Source organism: Neolamprologus brichardi, chromosome 12 (assembly GCF_056152115.1).
Source record: "Neolamprologus brichardi isolate AB-2024 chromosome 12, ASM5615211v1, whole genome shotgun sequence".
In the NCBI taxonomy this organism is placed as follows: domain Eukaryota; kingdom Metazoa; phylum Chordata; class Actinopteri; order Cichliformes; family Cichlidae; genus Neolamprologus; species Neolamprologus brichardi.
In genome coordinates this window covers 31976028-31993396 of record NC_142115.1, presented here as the reverse complement: position 1 = coordinate 31993396, position 17369 = coordinate 31976028, and the positions used below count along the sequence as shown (strand labels likewise).

Here is a 17369-nt window from a genome sequence, read left to right as displayed (position 1 = left end):
CTTTTTTCTCCCAGCTTTGCCAATTTCTAGAAAAATATCTGGCTGTCGGGGTGGTATATATTTGCTTGTCTTTGCCAGATTAATGACATGACTATTAGCTATTTGTTGGTTTAAGATAGAAAACCTCTGATAGCCAAGCCTGTGAGCTATCATTTTGTAATAAACATGAAAGAAACAGTTTTGTCCCTCAAACAATAAGACTTACAACCTGCTGAGTAAGAGACATTCGAATAAAATGTGTGGTCTAATCCTTAAGCCTGCTGTGAAGCAGGATGTGTGCAAGTATGTAATTTGTGTGTTTAATTTAATTCTATTGATCCTGATTCGAATCATTTCATGGTAAGTTCGCTTGAATTGGACCAAATTTAACATATTTTGTTTTTATGACTCAGTATTTATGAATAGTTGTGAGATTTGTCCAGGATGACAGATTGAGAGAGATGTAGAAATCTGGAGCAGATATAATGAACTCACTATCAGACAAAGAGGAGGCAAACTTCAGGTACACTGACCCTTGACCCCATCTCTGTGCTGCACATATAATTGACCAGGACGCACACACACACACACACACACACACACACAGAGCATGAAATGACTATCTTTGTCACTGTGACACTGTAATCAGTTCCCCTAAGTCCAGCCAAAAGACTTTCTTTCCACTGAAGCCCCAGAGCTGAAAAATTGTAAAAAGTGAGGCAGACAATTCCAGGTTTCCTTAGGAGGCAAAGAGCTTTCACCTAGAGTCACAATTCTGAGGTTTTTGGTGGACAAAGACTACACATCATCTGTCATTTCTGACAAAATCAGCCGTATTCATTATCTCTCTTGATATTGCTGGACTAAAGAAAAAAACATTTTTTGGGGGGCGGTCCATTAGCCTGCCTTTGTAGTGGCCCTTTGGGATTTGTCCCTCCATGGCTGATGTGTGGGACACCAGTGTCCCCTCTCCATTTCTGTATCTGCCTCAGCGCACAATATTGGGTGGCCATTCACCCATTATTGCATAACCAGCATTATACAAGTGAACTGTGCTATCAAAATATGTGTGTGTGCGCATGGGTGTGTGAGGGGGCACCTCTGAGGAGGCCTGCCAGTGGAACTTGGCAAGGAGCCGACCCCATTAAAGAGTTGAGACACAGAGAGAGAGGGAGGGAGGTGTAGTTGGGAGTGCTCCCTGTCCCTCATAATAAGACTCATGCATAGTGGTGCTCATGCACACTTATCTACAATACCAAGTCCCGACTTATCTAAACTAAACTCATAAAGCTCTGACAGAATCCAAAATGAAAAGTAATGCCATAAAAAAGCTATCAGTCCTCAATGCTGGCAAACAGTTGTGGGTGTTTGCTTTAGTCTCTGTTCAAAATGTGACCTTAAAAACACAAAGTACCAGCCATTAAACGCCGGATCGATTTTCCGTTCTTTATTTGTTGATTCGATTCTGCCTGGCTGAACTCACATTTTCCCCACATGTAGACATGATTTTATTCAGAAACATTTCAAAGAGAGAAGCATGTGAGAAGTTTGCATTTTTGTCCATCAGTAATATAAATATGAGCGCTGCTGCTGCCATCATGGATTGCAAAGTCAGAGTTGGTGGACTTTCCAAGTGGGGAATCCAACATGAGGGGGCATTCCAGCTGAAAATTCCAACCTGGAAGTTGAAATTTCAAACTTCCCACTTCAAATGGAATGCACCCTTACCTACTATTCCCAGCAGCTCTGCAGTCTGTAAAAAGCAGCATGTAATCAAAACCCATATGCTAAGTATCATGTTTGCTATGAACATCTTTAAGCTGCATGTCACTTTATAGGAAGGAATTATAAACTTCACTTCCTAGAAGAAAAAAAATAACAAAGAAGATTACAACTAACCCATGTTTTTTGGTTTTGATGTCTTTTTCTCCAGTGAATTTGAGACACTATTCGCCCTTTTCCACTAGTACCTGCACGGCTCGACTCAATTTTGCTTGTTTTCCATTACAATCGAGGACCACCTAATGGGGTCTGTATAGCAATGCTATAAAGTACCGTGGCGTCATTTGTGGCATGAACACCACAACAATGGAGGACATCGAGGCGATGGTATACCTCCTGCTTGTCAAACTCGGACCACATTGTTGTTTTTAGTGTAGCCTTTCCCCTCGTCGCCTGGTTTCAAAAAAAGGCGGTTTTGATTTTCGTGAAGGAGACGCTCTCATGACTCATCGAGCGACACCACCGACAATTCAATCTGTGGCACGTGTCTGTTAACAACACATTTTTGGATCCCCACAGATTTCTTGGAATCTCGGCCGAGGAGGCCGTAACGTTTAAACATTGGCTTCAAATGTTACCATTTTTAAATGAATTTTATTCAGTGCAACAGTCAACAGTATGTTCACCTATCAGTGGTGCCATATTCTCTTTAACCGCTCTCCCGTGGCTATAATCTCCAGGAAACACCGTAAACACTAGATGAGAATGTGTGCTTGAATGTTATAACATTGCCGTTTTTAGCGCAATTGTTTTGAACACGGATAGCAGATTGAATTAACCAAAACAAAACGAAACAAAAACATGTTTTCACAGAAAACCTCGATCAGAATTATGTAAAAAAGACAATGAAATATCATTATGTTGTCATCATGTGGGCAAAAAGAAAGATTTGAGGATACACTGTGGTTGTTACAAAATGAGAGACTTTCATGAAGCATCGAGTTGAATATGGCCTTCGTTTTATCCTTGTTTTTCTTTTTAATTACATTTATTTTGGCAGGAAATTTGAGCAATGTTTCGGTTTTCTTGTGTGCGTTCCGAAGGCACAATAAACAACAAATGATGGATGAAGCGCAATCACTGAACACGAACTTTTCACAGAATACTTCGCATTTTTATCTCTCTCTGTATATAAAAATACACGAGCTCGTCTTTGCCCGTTTTGCACCACAGACAGCGTTTCCCATCTCTCCCTGTGGTTTGATGTCCTGTGGTGTCAGGCACGTACACACACACACACACACACACACACACACACACACTTGCACAAACACGAACACAGATGCAAATGCACCGACTGAGACTGCCGCTAATCAAGATGCTTTTTAGTCTTCTCTCCTCCCGCTGCCCACTGCTCTGCCCTGCTGAGACCAAACATTGAGACCGGAGGAATGGACAACCGCTAATTAAATTTCCTCCACTTTTCCTCTCCGTCCCTCCCATGTTGTTTTCTTACCGGTTTTGGTTTCTTGCCCTTTGTGATTCACAGGAAAATAAACAAGCATCCGGCTAGGAACAAGAACACTACTTCTCAAAAGCTTCTTCTCCACCTAGTGTCTAAAAAGAAGCCGTCGGGGCCAAAGTGGGAGAAGTCATGACTAGAAAAGACTGACTATGATCCCACTTGTGATTCATTGGTGGGATTTTACTAGTATTACTGATTGTTAATTTGGCCTTCCGTCATTTTAATCAGCCTCACAGAACTTTAATGAATGCAAGAGTGATTTTATGATACAAGTTAGATTATAGCTTCTTGAAAGGGTTTAAAGAAATTTTTTAAATGAACACTCAAAGGCAGAAGAACTGAAGAGAGCTGTCAGATGAAACTAAAGAAGACAGCAGGCCTGGGCTGACACTACATTTGTGCTTTCCTTCCTGCAAGGCTCTTGGCACATAACAGATCAATACTAGTGTTTCTCTCTGACTGCCAAGGATACTGACCTCAAACTAACAAAGTTAAATATTAAAACAGAAGGTCAGGCGGGTTTAGCTGATCACTTTGAAAAAAGACTTTTTATCCTTTAAAAAAAAAAAAAAAAAGTCATTAACTGATTCTGTTTATAAATCATTTTTCTATTGTTTTGCTGGGGGATGCCGCCGCCATTGAGGTGTGCCATTGCTCTGGGCGGGGTGCGCTTGGTCTGCAGCATTGTTCCAATGGGTGGTACATGTCAACTAACATCAATGTAAATTCAAGGTTATTCACTACACCTGTCAGCGGTTTTAATGTTGCGGCTCGTCAGAGCACAATATGAATGAATAAACTGTTAGACGGTGTGTGTAGACAGCTTTATTGATTGCAACAGCTGGAACGTCAACTGCACGTGAGACGCAGCTGAAAAAGACGGCCGAAGCTCTCGCTCAGTCAACAGCCTTTTTCAGCTGCAAACAAAGAGAAAAACATCTAGTTCTGCCTCCCGGGCTAGCTGCTAACCACAACACATACAGGTGTACCTGCCATACGCGGCCGACGCAGGTGTCTATAAAACATGGCTGTAGCTACAGTTACACCAGTGTTTTTTAAAAACCACAGATGAGAACGAGACTGACGCTCACGTGGTGGCATCTCGTCAGTCGCAAGGCAGCCACCATAAATGCCCTGAAGCTTGTCATCCTTTGTTGTCTATTTTATGCAAAACGCAACCCTAATTTACAAAATGAAGATCGTGATGGACTGAAAAAGATTTAAAACTAGTGATTGAAATCATAAACTTACTTGTCAAGCGTTTAACAGGGTTGTACATGAAGTAAAGAAGTATGGCTGTTTTTCAGTAGACAGCTTTAAAGTCAGTAAGGCAGAGGAGTCGCCCCCTGCTGGCATTAGAAAGAATGGACATTTACAGCACCTCTGAATTAGTTTTACTTGTCTGGCCTGCAGGCTTTTTTTCTTCTACAAAACAAAACAGCAACAGCACAGTATTTGCTGTCCCCAGTGTCCACGCTTCTATATTGTGAACTTGCACAACGTTTAAAATGCAACTATTTCAGTCAAGTGGAGGCGTTTCGCTAAACTGCTACTTCTCCCCTTCCTGTAATTCGTCTCCAGTTATACGGTTTTTCTCTAATCTCTGACTCGACGCTGCTTTAGGAGACCATGCCCCTGCATGCTTGAAAGAGACACCGCCGCTGTTGCTTCTCTTTCCTGTAATACGCTATCCTCCTGCTGGTTGGGGGTGTTGCCATTGCCTGCTCTCTTCTTTCCCTGGGCAAACAGCAGAGCGGGTCAGGACTTGGCCCTATTCCCCTTATTTTGCATCCTCCTTCTTTTTTTTTTTACTGTTCCTTTCTTCCCCCACTATAAAGCCTAACAGTGGGTCAGCAGAGGAGGACGACTGTGGTTGATTATGTAGAATAAAGAAGAATACAATTCTTCTTTAAATTGGGATACAATGTGACCAATTTGTTGCGAGCACACAGACTTGTCTGCTTAGCTGTGACACTGAAAAGGCATCAACTGCATGTATCCTCCAAATGGAGTAGAGAAGAGATAATTATAATAAGGAAAAGTCTTGATACAACTATTTTCACATATGCAGTTTCACTCCAAGATCCTTTTTGATATGTAAAAGTTTCCTTTTAAGTAATCTGGGACAGCTTACAAACCTCAAGACAAAAATCAAAGGACTCGTGAGATGTTTGATGGCACTGGAAAACATAAAAAAAAGCATTTTTATTTCTTTTTCCAGTCTTTTCTTCCTCTCATGACTAGATTTTACTTGTTGCGGGCTTCTAAAAAATATTTATATGAAGACACTGGACTTGAAACTAGAACACAGGACCTGCTGCAAATAGGATTTGACCAACCTTTATATTGCATGGCCTTAATGCCTCCATATAAAGGTGCGTTTATTCAACTATTACTGCAATAAAACACCTCACACTGTCATTTCTCAGCAAGTCATCTCTTGGTTATAATATCGTTTGGTCAACAAATCCATTTCTGGATCACACACACCTTGTTTTTGAGGTATCTCTATTTTGTAAAAAAGTTTTTACAGATAAATTTGTATTTCTTATATTTATCCGATACATTTTTCACTGACTTTCTTCTTCAGGTTCTTCTTGCAGCATGTAATCACTTATCCAGATGTTAGATCTTTAATGTTATACTGGTCTCCAGTAAACAATACTAATGTGCTACCCAGAATCTACTAGGTGCATTCCCATTCAATATCCCCTCCCTATCTACATGTTTCTCTTTCTCTTCTTCCATTACCTCACTGTCTGAGGGCACGACCAGCTCCGATGACACTCATACATCAACCCACACACACACACACACACACACACACACACTCTCGCTTAGGCACACATCGCTTCTTCTCCATCTTCTTGTGCTGGACCTAACCATGCCTCCCTGGCAAAGCATGAAAGGAAGTTTGAACCACAAGAACAGGATGCCATTTTCACCCCCGCTAACCCTTCAGTCGAGGAGTCATGTATAGCAGGGAGAGGCATCAGATTAGCTGTGTGGGACCTCGGGGCTTCAGTTTCCAGCTTTTGTGCCAGGCCGTGGGCTCGAGCCGTACAGACAACGCGGCCCTGACATACACAGTGAGGCGCGGGACACGAGGATTCTCACGCACACAAGCACATTCCCATACAAAGCAACGGGCTTAGAGATGAAGGGAGAAAAGACAGGGCTTTGCTTGATGTGGGTGGATGTCTGGTCCTATCTTTTCTAAGATTTACTTTTTCCATAGCTCATCTTTTCTTCTTTCTTTTCTTTCTGCTCACTGTCTGACAGACAAGACAGCTTAAGCTCAGGCTGTTGTCAGACTTTTAAGTAACAATTGTGATAAAGATCAAAAATCAGCGTAAAGGTGGAGAAAATAAAAAGAAACATCCATAGTAGAGCTAAATGCACTTTCTTCTCCCCTCCTCTCTTCCTCCCCCCCTTATTTCTCTGCCCCCCTGCCTCATCTTTTCTTTTTCTCTCCCTCCATCTCTCTCTCATCTTAAGTCCCCAGGGCTCCTTTCTCCTCTCTTTAAATAGAGGCCTTAGCTGTGAAGTCTAATAATGGTCATTTGGCCTCCCATTGAAAGCTGGGTAATTCGGTCCAGGGACGGCTCACTTTGAGCCACATGACACAAGGAGCTTCCCAGTGACCATGGAAACGAGCGCAGTGGGACCCCTGGGTCCCTCCAAGTGCCGTGAAACACGGCAAAGCAGTGATTTAGGGGAGAGACTTACTTGGGAGGGGGTGATGGGGGTAAACTGAAGTAGGAAGATGGGTGAGTGTTCCAACACACCCTTTTTTTTATAGCTCTAGTAAAGGTTGAAGACAGTACCCTCTTTTTTCCTGTGGCCTGCATAAAGTGGGAGCCAGGGTGATTTTAGGAGCTTTATTTATAGGGTCTTTTATTATGAGTTATAAGCTAAATTGGAAGTACTTCCTCAATATAGGAGGAACTTTGAGTGGTGCAACACTGGTAAACGATTAAGAGCTGCTGTTTACAAGACTAATGTTAGCCTCAGAAAAATGAGCAAAACACACAGAACAGACCTGATAGTGAAGTCAAGGCTACACTGAGCCTATATGTAAAATTCAATCATCGGAGTGAAATACATTAGGAAAAAAAACTCTCCGAGTTCACTTCACCTTGCTGCTAGGCATTCACACACAGTGAGGAACTGTAGGTAGAAAATAAGGAGGTTGGAACAAGACTGCAAGAAAATAAAAAGGTGATGCTGCATTACTATTTACTGGCCACTGGAAACTGCACCATTATTAGTGGTTTGAATGCAAACAGGAAAAAAAATAGGCTTGGAAAGTATACAGTCTACAGAATGTCACATGACATAGGCCCTTTTTAGAGACTTAAAGCTCAGCTTGCTTCATCGGTCCACTAAAGTGCCTGTTTGCTGTCGATCGCTATTTCTAACTTGTCATTTTTATTTTACACCTTTAATCAACTTTCCAACACGAGTGAGCAAAATTTTACGTGCATGTTTCTTGTTTCATGTGTGCAATGGACACATTTCACTCTTCTGTAGGGTCGCCGCAGTTTTGAATGCTTTCCAAACTTCATTCTTTGCACCGTTATTGCCAAGAGCAGGTTCTTGCTGTCTGTGCTGCCTCTGCAACTTGCACACAGGCTGCGAAGGGGATCGTTCTTCTTGCACTTCCAGGTATGAAGCCTTACCCTGAATTGGCAACAGTTCTTATTGTGGGACATATACGAGACCAAGGACTTCCTGTTTCATCTAAAAGGTCAATGTTTACTAATGCAGATCACTTTTAAAAGCTAATTAAAAGCTAGGTTATTTTTAAGGGATATCAGATGGCTTGATGATTGTATTTCTGCAAGTGTAACCAGCACACAACCAAATATCTGACTACAGGTAAACTACAACTGGAAATCAAAAAGCTTTCAGTACCAAAAATCCCATGTTTATAGATTCTAAATGTTCATATGCATATGCTAAAAAAAAGTTTGCTCAGGCCGCGTAAGACTGCGGTCATGACTTTTCCAGAAAAAAGTGACTCAGGCGCTCATTCAGATAGAAATCCACCGTGTTCAGAGGACGTCAGGTTAATAGAAAAGAGTCTGAAAAGGGGCTAAAAGAGATAAGAGGGAGGAAGAGAGAGAGGCTCCTGCCTGGTCACAGTGGAAACCTCTCCTGACACCCCACCCGGAAGAGCGGCCAAGATAATATCAGCAAGTTGAGGCGCACACAAACATGAAAGAAGCACCCAAGAGGCAGGCCCCCGAGTGCTCCATGCTTCACAAGATTTCTTTTTTTTCCTCCCCCTTTCTTCTCTCCCTGCTGCTCCTCCTCTCTTTTTCAGTTTCTCTTTCTATCCCTCCCTCCGCGCTGCCGCGTTTGAAAGTGTTTGTGCAGAGTGCTTAGGGCGAGGGCCAGGTGGAGAGAAAGCTAAAGAGTTAGTGTGTGCATTTCACCCCATCAGGGTAACGAGAAGTTCATCGAGTATTTCCTTTCAGATCTAGAACCTTTCTTTCGCGACTTCGTGATTTGTTTCTAAGCGCTAATAAGGCTGCACAGAACACTAAGTCCTGAGTGATCACCTGGCTATTATTTCAATCATTTGAAGTCTCAGATAGAATTGCATCTGCATTCAAATGTGTGGAAGCCGTTTCAAATTGCAAACCGTCAAATTCGACAAAAACGTGTTTCGGTGACAAAAAAAGAAAATCCCTAAAGTTAGGTGAAAACTCAACAAGTTGAAGAAGTTTGCGAATATTAGCCTTCAATTCTTTTTCATCCTGGGGTCGCAAAGAGTTAACGGCTTTGATTTAAACAAAAAGACTGGCTTTCGGTTTGCGGTATTCAACTGAACGGGAATAAGCCCCGTAAGTTTTAGCACAATCGCAGGGGAAGATTGTCTCATCGATATCATGCATCTTTATGGATCTTCTGAGAAAAGAGTTCTTTTAAAAACTTTGAACAAAAGGACAAGCTTCGTCATTATCGAACGGTCCCTGTGCAAGTTGCAGATCAATTGCAATTTAACAAAACACTCGGGAGAACGCGGAGCGTAGAACTGCAGCAATTTTCCTTCTTTCTGTTCACGAAGGTCTTTTCTGTGACAGAAGGAGTGAAATGAAGAAGGCAAAAAAAATAAAAAATGGCGAGAGAAGAGAATCGTTAGAGAATGTGAGTCATTCAGCCAACTTCATCAAAACACAAGCCGATCTGCCGGCCCATTAGGTCTCCATGTCCATACTGATAAACAGCGGATGAGCCACAGCGTGCACACATTCGCAAATACACCCACTGATCAGACAGTATCTGTATGAAAAAGTCTGAAAACAAGGCCACATAGAGCCAGTTCAATCCAGCATGTAAGCTTCTTTACCACACGGCCTGCGGCATGACACCCTACTGGCATTGCCGTGGCCTCGGGATGACCTCTAACAGTAAAGTGTGTAAAACTATAGCGTCTAGGATGGCTAATGTGGCCACAGGCTATGAGCCAGTCGCCAGCAATATCGCACTCATCTGTCTGTAGCCACGTCTTTCTTTTTAATGCCCATCTCTCCCCTTTTCCTCAGATGCACATCATTCTTGTAGCCCTCGTGCACTTTCCATATCCCGATCATTCCTTGCCGTCTCACACACACACACACACACACACTACACCCTCTCTGCAGCTCTGGCTGAGATGCCAGACACAGTTAGAGTCCAAGAGCCACTTAGCACTAAGACTCAGCAGCTGTTTGCTCTGGCCTGCTGTCCCACAGTGCCAACTTCAGGACCACAGTAGAAAAGGACACACTCCTCTGCCCGCTCGCATTGTTCCACAGAAACTGCTGTTTTAAGATGAAGCTTGTGTGTGTCAATAACAGAACTTCCCACACAGGATACACTTTTTATGGTGGTATGCCTCTGGCAACAACTTGAAAGTAGCTGGCTTTATTTCGGGGAGGATATGTCAGTAAAGGTCTCGAAACTTTTCTTGTTGCTCTAGTTATTTTTAAGTGCTTTGTAGCGGCCGATCTCATGGCCGGTCGCGCTCCGCTGCGATGAACTGTTGTTTTTGGCTGGCGTTTAAGGTGGAACTGATCATGGTTCAGAGACAAGCTGGTTAAGGCCAGCACCAGGCCACACACAACAAGCACATACCAGGGAGATTTACATGCTATGCCAGCCAAAAGTCTTGCTTTTCACAAGCAGCGGGGCCGTGTGGGAGGACAGGTTCCATCTTGCTACTTGTGCATATATATAAAAATATATATATATATATATACCATGCTAAATGCAAACCCCAACCACCCACTTACCAAACAGACACATTTACCCAGGTCATCTCTTTGAGACACCAAGTCTCCGAACTCTTTACCTTCATTTTCTGCCCATACACTCTTCTGCCTTCCCTCTCCTGGCTTCCAGGGATGGGGACTTATGTCATGAGCACTCGGGCGGGATGAAACGAGGAAAAGCCGACATGCTAACGCCCCGAGTGCGAGTCCAGTGGGCACTGGACTCGCACTGCGGCACTGGAAGAAGAGATCTCTTGCTGGCACTGCAACAAAGACACCGACGGGTCTGCGCCCCCCAATAAAGGCCAGTGGCATGATTTCATGTTCCAGAGGAGCTGCCAAAAATTGCAGTGAATGCGTGTGAACAGACAGCGCAGACGAAGACGGGAGGGAGGTCGATTCGGAGAAAGTCGAGCAGCGAGGAGGAAATGACAACCAAGAATATGTAACTGGCTGCAATAAATAGTTCAACATGAAAGAGGATACATGTGTGCAGAGCTGTAAGCATGATTTACAACATTTACAAACACCCCAGAGAAAGTTAAGGGTTGATAAGCTGGAGTTACAGAGACGGCGCTGTGAAAGCAACAGGGCAGGCCTTCGGACATAGGACGCTAGAAACGAGACAAATGCACTTTTTAGCCAAATCTGATAAAGAACACATCAAACGCTACAGTGAGAGCCGATTTGCTCTCAGCTCTCCTGCTGTCATTGGGGAGGGGCTCTAGTTCTGTGGCACACTGAGGTCAGAGGTTTTATAGTCCTGGAGCTCTCACAGGAACCAGACAGGAAGTGCAGGAAAAAACTGTGTACATATATATGACACACCAGCACTTTAGTGAAGTTTGCACATGGACTTCAGAGGCTGGAATGACCGACCCCTTTTCCTGTGTCTTCCTCTAGTGCGATTATTTTATTTGTCAGAGCAGCTCTCTACAATAATGAGCTCAACCCGACATCCCTGTGCCACTTCGCTGAATAACCGAGTACAAATCACAAAAGCACAGAGGAGCAATGTCCTGTGTAGCTCCAGCTAAAGACAATCCAAACCAAGAACGAGACTTTACAGCGCTAAACATTTAGCATAGCACTAGAACATCAGTCTGTCCCTACCGTTGGATTCATCAGGACTCAGAAATGTTTTCTCGATCAAATGTTGCTTTTAAAACTGGCGGAATGATCATAAGGACCCGACGATGCAAGCCCCTAAACAGAGGGAATGCCCATCAGTGAGTGTTGATCAGCTCCGAAGCACAGCTGGGGGCCCAGTGTTCCCAGACAGTTTATATTTAGACGCTAGGTTTCTGTAATTGAATGGAATCTAAATTGACCAGACAAGACCCTGACACTGTTGGTGGCAAAGTGGCAGTAAAGCACACTTGGGTTCAGTCAGGGGACAGTCTGGTAGGGCGGGAGGAGGGTGGGGGCTGCCGAGCACAAGGCCAGGCCAGGCGGGGTGAGGGTGCAGGAGTGGGCATCGTATCCGGAATGGGGCTGGGCGCATAGCGGCCTGGTGGTCTGGCTGGCTGGCTGGTCGGGCAGAGGGAGCGGACTGGTAGGGGGTAAACACTGGACTGTCTGGCCTGGCAAAAGCGTTTGTGCCAACGCAAAGCACCCAGCTGTGTTCAGGCCCCAGGCGAGGGTTTGTCAAGATGCAACAATGGGCTTTCCCTCCTCTAATTATAGTCCTGGCTGAGTACACACAGAGGAAACAAGAGTGACCTAGAAGTTGGGGAGGCTGGCTAGAGGCCAAAAGGTCACAGGCCAAAGTTCTTGCCATCACCGCTACAGCGTCCCTCAGCAAAAGATCAGATCTAGAATGTATAGAAATGGCCAGCTCATTAGGACTCAGCTCTGACCTGGTCGACTAAGAGGAAGGTGTGGGTTTCTCTAACTTGGAGTGTCCTTGTGGCTCAGTTGGCTAAGACACATCCCGCGTAACCACAACATTGTGCATCTGAATCTGACACTGGTGCATACTGTATCCTCCATTCATCCCGTCTCTGCTGTGTTTTTATTTTTTCTTTTAAACGTGGTATAAAGGAATAAGCTGACGGGAACGACTGAGCAAAAACTATCAACCTTGTTCCGATTCGCTCTCTTCCTTCTTAAAATGCACCTGCTTGCATTAAATTGCTGATCTAATGATACGGACATGATTCGTACGCTTACAGAAAACACAAACACACATTCAGCTTTGCGTTTATAGAAAACTGTCAGCATCAAAAACCAGGAGGGGAAATGACTGATGTTTGTGACCTTGTCAGGTTTTTGCTTGCACTTCTAGTACTACAGCCTACTACCTACCATTAAAAATCCGATAGACTGAAAACACGTCTGTTTTACCATCTGTTTAAATGTATTATTCACGTGCCATTTCTTCCACTTGTGCTGCTGAAACTCAAGCGTGGGCACGTCGCCACGATAAGGACTATTTAGCTGATGAAATCCAGTTAATGAGTTCTGAGCATAACATTCGTTTTCAGGTCTCAGTGTATGTCAGCTAGAAACCATCATCAAACAAAGTGCACCATTAGGATGTTTATATGGCACGCGGGCTTCTGATATTATGAATGGCTGCTCTCTTTCTGTCACCAGGAATGTACAGGATAAATGAGACTATGGACAACGCTCCCTTACTTCATCCTCTGGGGAACGTTGGTACATTCCATTAAGAGGAACACTTAATTAAAGCACGATAAAATACCACTGGAGGTGCCTGGGCTCTGGAAGAAGGGAGGGCGGGAGGATAGGGATTGGGGAGGGATCACTACACTCTTGTTCTGACCACAATGGGAAGTAAGAAGCAAAATAAAACTAAACCATCCTTCCATGAATTGTCTCAGTGACTGCACTATATCAAAGCTAAACCCTTAAAGGAATTTTCATCAAATGCAGGGAAATAACTTTTCTTTCATCGCATGTTGACAGGTGACAATCTATTGTAATTTTAGGCAAATAGTAATCAAATTATTAGATATTTGTGCCCCAAGATGGCAAAATCCAAGGTGTTTTTTTGGGGCGAATATCAAAGAGTATTGCTAGCTTCTAATTTACAGTGAATTACGGTGTCAAAGTGACTCACCTGCATTGTTAAATGCTGATTTTCATTTTATTGCATGGTTCAACAAACCTGCAGTAGCACAGTAAAGAGCAAGGTGCTGTAATATATTAACTTTCTGAAAGGATAGTCATTGGACGTACATTAACGGGAAACAAAAGCCAAATTCAGAAACTTATACGGTGGCACAACGGAAACTTGACAACATAAAAAAGCAGTTCTTTACCTTTCCAAGCACCGTGAGACAACTGGGGTCCAACTCTGGCTGCTCCAGCTTCACCACGCCAACCCAGCCATACTCGTATAGGTCCTCTTCATCATTATTATTACATAGTCCCAAAGGATGCATCTGGAAAGACAATAAGATGGAGAAATAAATATTTGTCTCTATGCTACGGAGCTAGTATCACATTAGAAAAGTGAGAATGTGCAACCTTTAAGATTAAAAAATAAAATGTGCATCCGACATACATGACGTATCAAGTTTCAGGGTCTCGGCATCCCCACGTTCTGAATTTGACTCACAAAGAGGTAAATTACAAGCTTAAAGCTGCACAAACATCTCTTGGATGCTTTTCTCATATTTATAGGGAATATAATGTTCTTTTAACCTATGATGAAATTTAAAAGCATTAGGCATCTGAGCGATTCTCTGTGTGCTTAACTTATCCAGAATCTAAACATACAGAGGACCTTTTAAAGAACAGCAGCAACATAAGCAAAATCAGGATTTATGTGCTTTCATGGATCTGCTGATCAGGCACATTTTCACTGAATTTCTACTTAGGGAAAGGTGCATTAAGTCTACTACCATTGTTACTGCTGGAAATGATTAATGCTGCTGCCATTTCTATTGTGCTTGTGCATACATGCACAGTGACTGGTTACATTGTATCTTCTCTTCTTAAATTGGAAAGTGAATGTTGACATTTTCCTCGAGCAGCATCAAACATTGTCTATCAGGTAACTTCAGGTGTCAACGCATACACGAGGTCACTAATGTGCAGCAGTTCTTTGCTTTGCAGAGCAAGCACATACACATTGTTTACATATAAAGGAGGGCATAAATCACTGATTGCATTTTTCCAACCTTCTTCATCACAGTGGAAGATTTTCAAAGAATAAGAACAAAACAAAACAACAAATTCTGTTCTACAGTTTGACATCAGGAGACGGCTAAAAGCTAATCTAATCACCAATCTTGCGGATGTGCTAGAATGCACTCCCAAAAGATGTGTACGTCATGAGGAAAATTAAAAGATAACAATAAAAAAAAAAAAAAAAAAAAGCGTGTAATTACAGGTTATTACATTTTTATTACATTTTATGTGTTATTAAGTGTCCTTTTTTTTCTTCACATACCCACAAAAATATAAAAGCTCTCCAGCACAAAACATCAAGAAACCAAAAAAGGAATGGCCAGAGCTCAGCCATGACTGTCAGGCTGTAATTATCAGGAAAAAGAAAAAAAAAGAAAAAAAAGAAAGAAAAAAATCGGATTAAAAACTGTAACCAAGTGGAGTCACCAAAATCCTGGATCAATTCCCCACCTTGGCAACACAGCAAAGACAAGCTCGCGTATTAGCATTAGAACTGGGCCAAATGACCTACAGGCCGCTTTCGTATTAACCCGGTGACCACGGCACCCCAATCTGCGAGCGCTGTGGCGCCGAGCCTTAGGCTACTCTGGGCCGGGGGCTACTGCTGATGACCCAAGATACCCTTCTTCCACTGGTGAACCCTGACCTTTGAACCCCACTTCATCGCAGAGGGAGCAGGTTGGTTGTGCAGCAGGCCAATTGAAGAGAAATTCAGAAAGTGCCCAGTCACTTCAGTTCCACAACCCTGAGAGGTCAAGCCCCTGACCTGAAGGGGTTTTGGGGGAGGACTTAGCTAATAGTAATGGGGTCAAATGCAAATCAAGTGGACTAAGTTCGAGTCACAGGAAAGGAATGTGGACAACGTGCATCGTGCTAGAGCTCCACAAGGTAGCATCTTCTCTTTCTGCCTTTAGGGAGGAAATCTGAATAAGAGGCATCGGCTTTAATAGCACGAAAGCAGACAGCAGGAATCATTTGCTTTTTGAGGCATCAAGGTTAGAATTACATTTAGAAAAACTCCTTATTTGCATTCCTAGATTGTACTAAAGTAACTTTTGGTGATTAACTTTAGGGATGGTTGATATGGCCCAAACAGAATATCATGAAACTTCAGAGTATTCTCACGATAACGATAAATTTTACGATATGACAAATTACAAAACTACAAAACTTCAACTTCACAACTTTATTAACCTCATTCTACATGACCCATGTGAGCATAATCCACTGGCTAACGGGGCGACATGTTTACAACATGAATATTAGCATATCATGATATCATTTTTTGGGACTTTAGAGCAATCTGAAGCCTGATTTAGGCTTCTAATCATTACTTGTACATCCGCTGAACTCATTTGAAACTTTGGCCATTTTTTACATAAGCGTCTACCATTGTTAACATGTTTGACAGAAAGTAAGTAAAAGTCTCCTTTCATACTACATACACTTCCACGTTTTCTCTCTTATAGCCTGAATTACACCTTCACAGGAAAAAAAAAATCCTCATCCTTGAATCCTCCTCCTCCTCAGACCTCCCACACACAGACAAAAGTACGTGTGCTCAAACATGAAAGCTCAAGCTCCAACATTCAATCACAACCCTTTGAAACAAGTGGATCATTCTTGCAACAGCGCGCAAACACATAAAAAGTCATCACCAAGCGAGGCTTTCCTGACTCAAAACACCTTTTTACACATCCACAGGATGCAGTCACCTTGTCTTTCTGACTTCACATAAAACAGATTTTCAAAGCTGCCCTTTCTCTCGTTGCAGAGCAAAGCTTGCTCGGGTTGACCGTTCGCCTTAGGCTGACAGGAGCAGGCAGGCGGAGCAGGTATACATTACATACACATTTGGTATGATAATTTTAAAGCATATTTTCCCTCTCGGCTTTTGGAGGACGGCAAAATTGAAGGGAAAGACAAAGATTAAAGTGCGTAACTTGGTAAGTTTTCCATTCAACCAGCATCTCCCGACCTGCCCCCCCTCCGCATGTCATCACTGTACAAATCATACCATCTCATCTGCTCTGTGCATACCGCACACTGCAGTCAACTAAGGTAACATTTTAGATGCTATGTTAGATAAGGTGCAAGCGCGCAGATGGGAAAGACGCAGAGATAGTGTCGTGGTGGATCTACATGAGGACCGGGAAGCGTAGCCCTGCTTGCACTGTGATTATGACCTCTCTCTCCGGCTTGTCTAACAGCTTGGATGGTGGTGGGGAGCCCCGCCTGCGCCCCTGGTCCCTAAACACTAGGCCATTGTGCGGGGGCACTTGGACTCCAAATGGGACAGTGTTGTTGTTGTGCACCATGTTGTTATTTTAGAGGCTGGCCATTGCACCATTATCTCCACCACAGAGACTTTTTTTTTTCTCCTTTTCTCAGATGTTGACGTATATGCGTTGACGGATGTGGGGATGGGGAGCAAAAGGAAAAGGAGCTCGGACTTGGATGAGAGATGAGAGGTGATCTCGCGAAGTGGGTCACAGCTACTGGCGGAGCAGACAAAAGATTAACGAGCACATATGCGAACGTGCGTTCACGCACACGCGCAGTTCCACGAACGCACAAGAAGACAGAGACTGTTCTCTCTTGTGTTCCAACTGCTAGCTTTCCCTGCAAGGCCCCAGAAATCAAACCAGCTCAGCCTGCTGGAAGCACCGGAGTGCTCCACTTTGCTCCGCTGCTTCGTACCCCAGGTTTGGAGGAAAGGC

At 43.3% G+C, this 17369-nt stretch overlaps 1 protein-coding gene across 2 annotated transcripts in view; it reads right to left on the bottom strand.

Annotated features, from left to right (window-relative positions):
- znrf3 (zinc and ring finger 3) overlaps nucleotides 1-17369 on the bottom strand; it is a 67905-nt gene that overhangs the window by 18561 nt on the left and 31975 nt on the right. For both annotated transcript variants that reach the window (XM_006803879.2, XM_006803880.2), the window contains exon 2: nucleotides 13776-13898. In XM_006803879.2, coding sequence (XP_006803942.2) covers nucleotides 13776-13898 — 123 coding nt within the window. The remainder of the gene's footprint in view (nucleotides 1-13775; nucleotides 13899-17369) is intronic.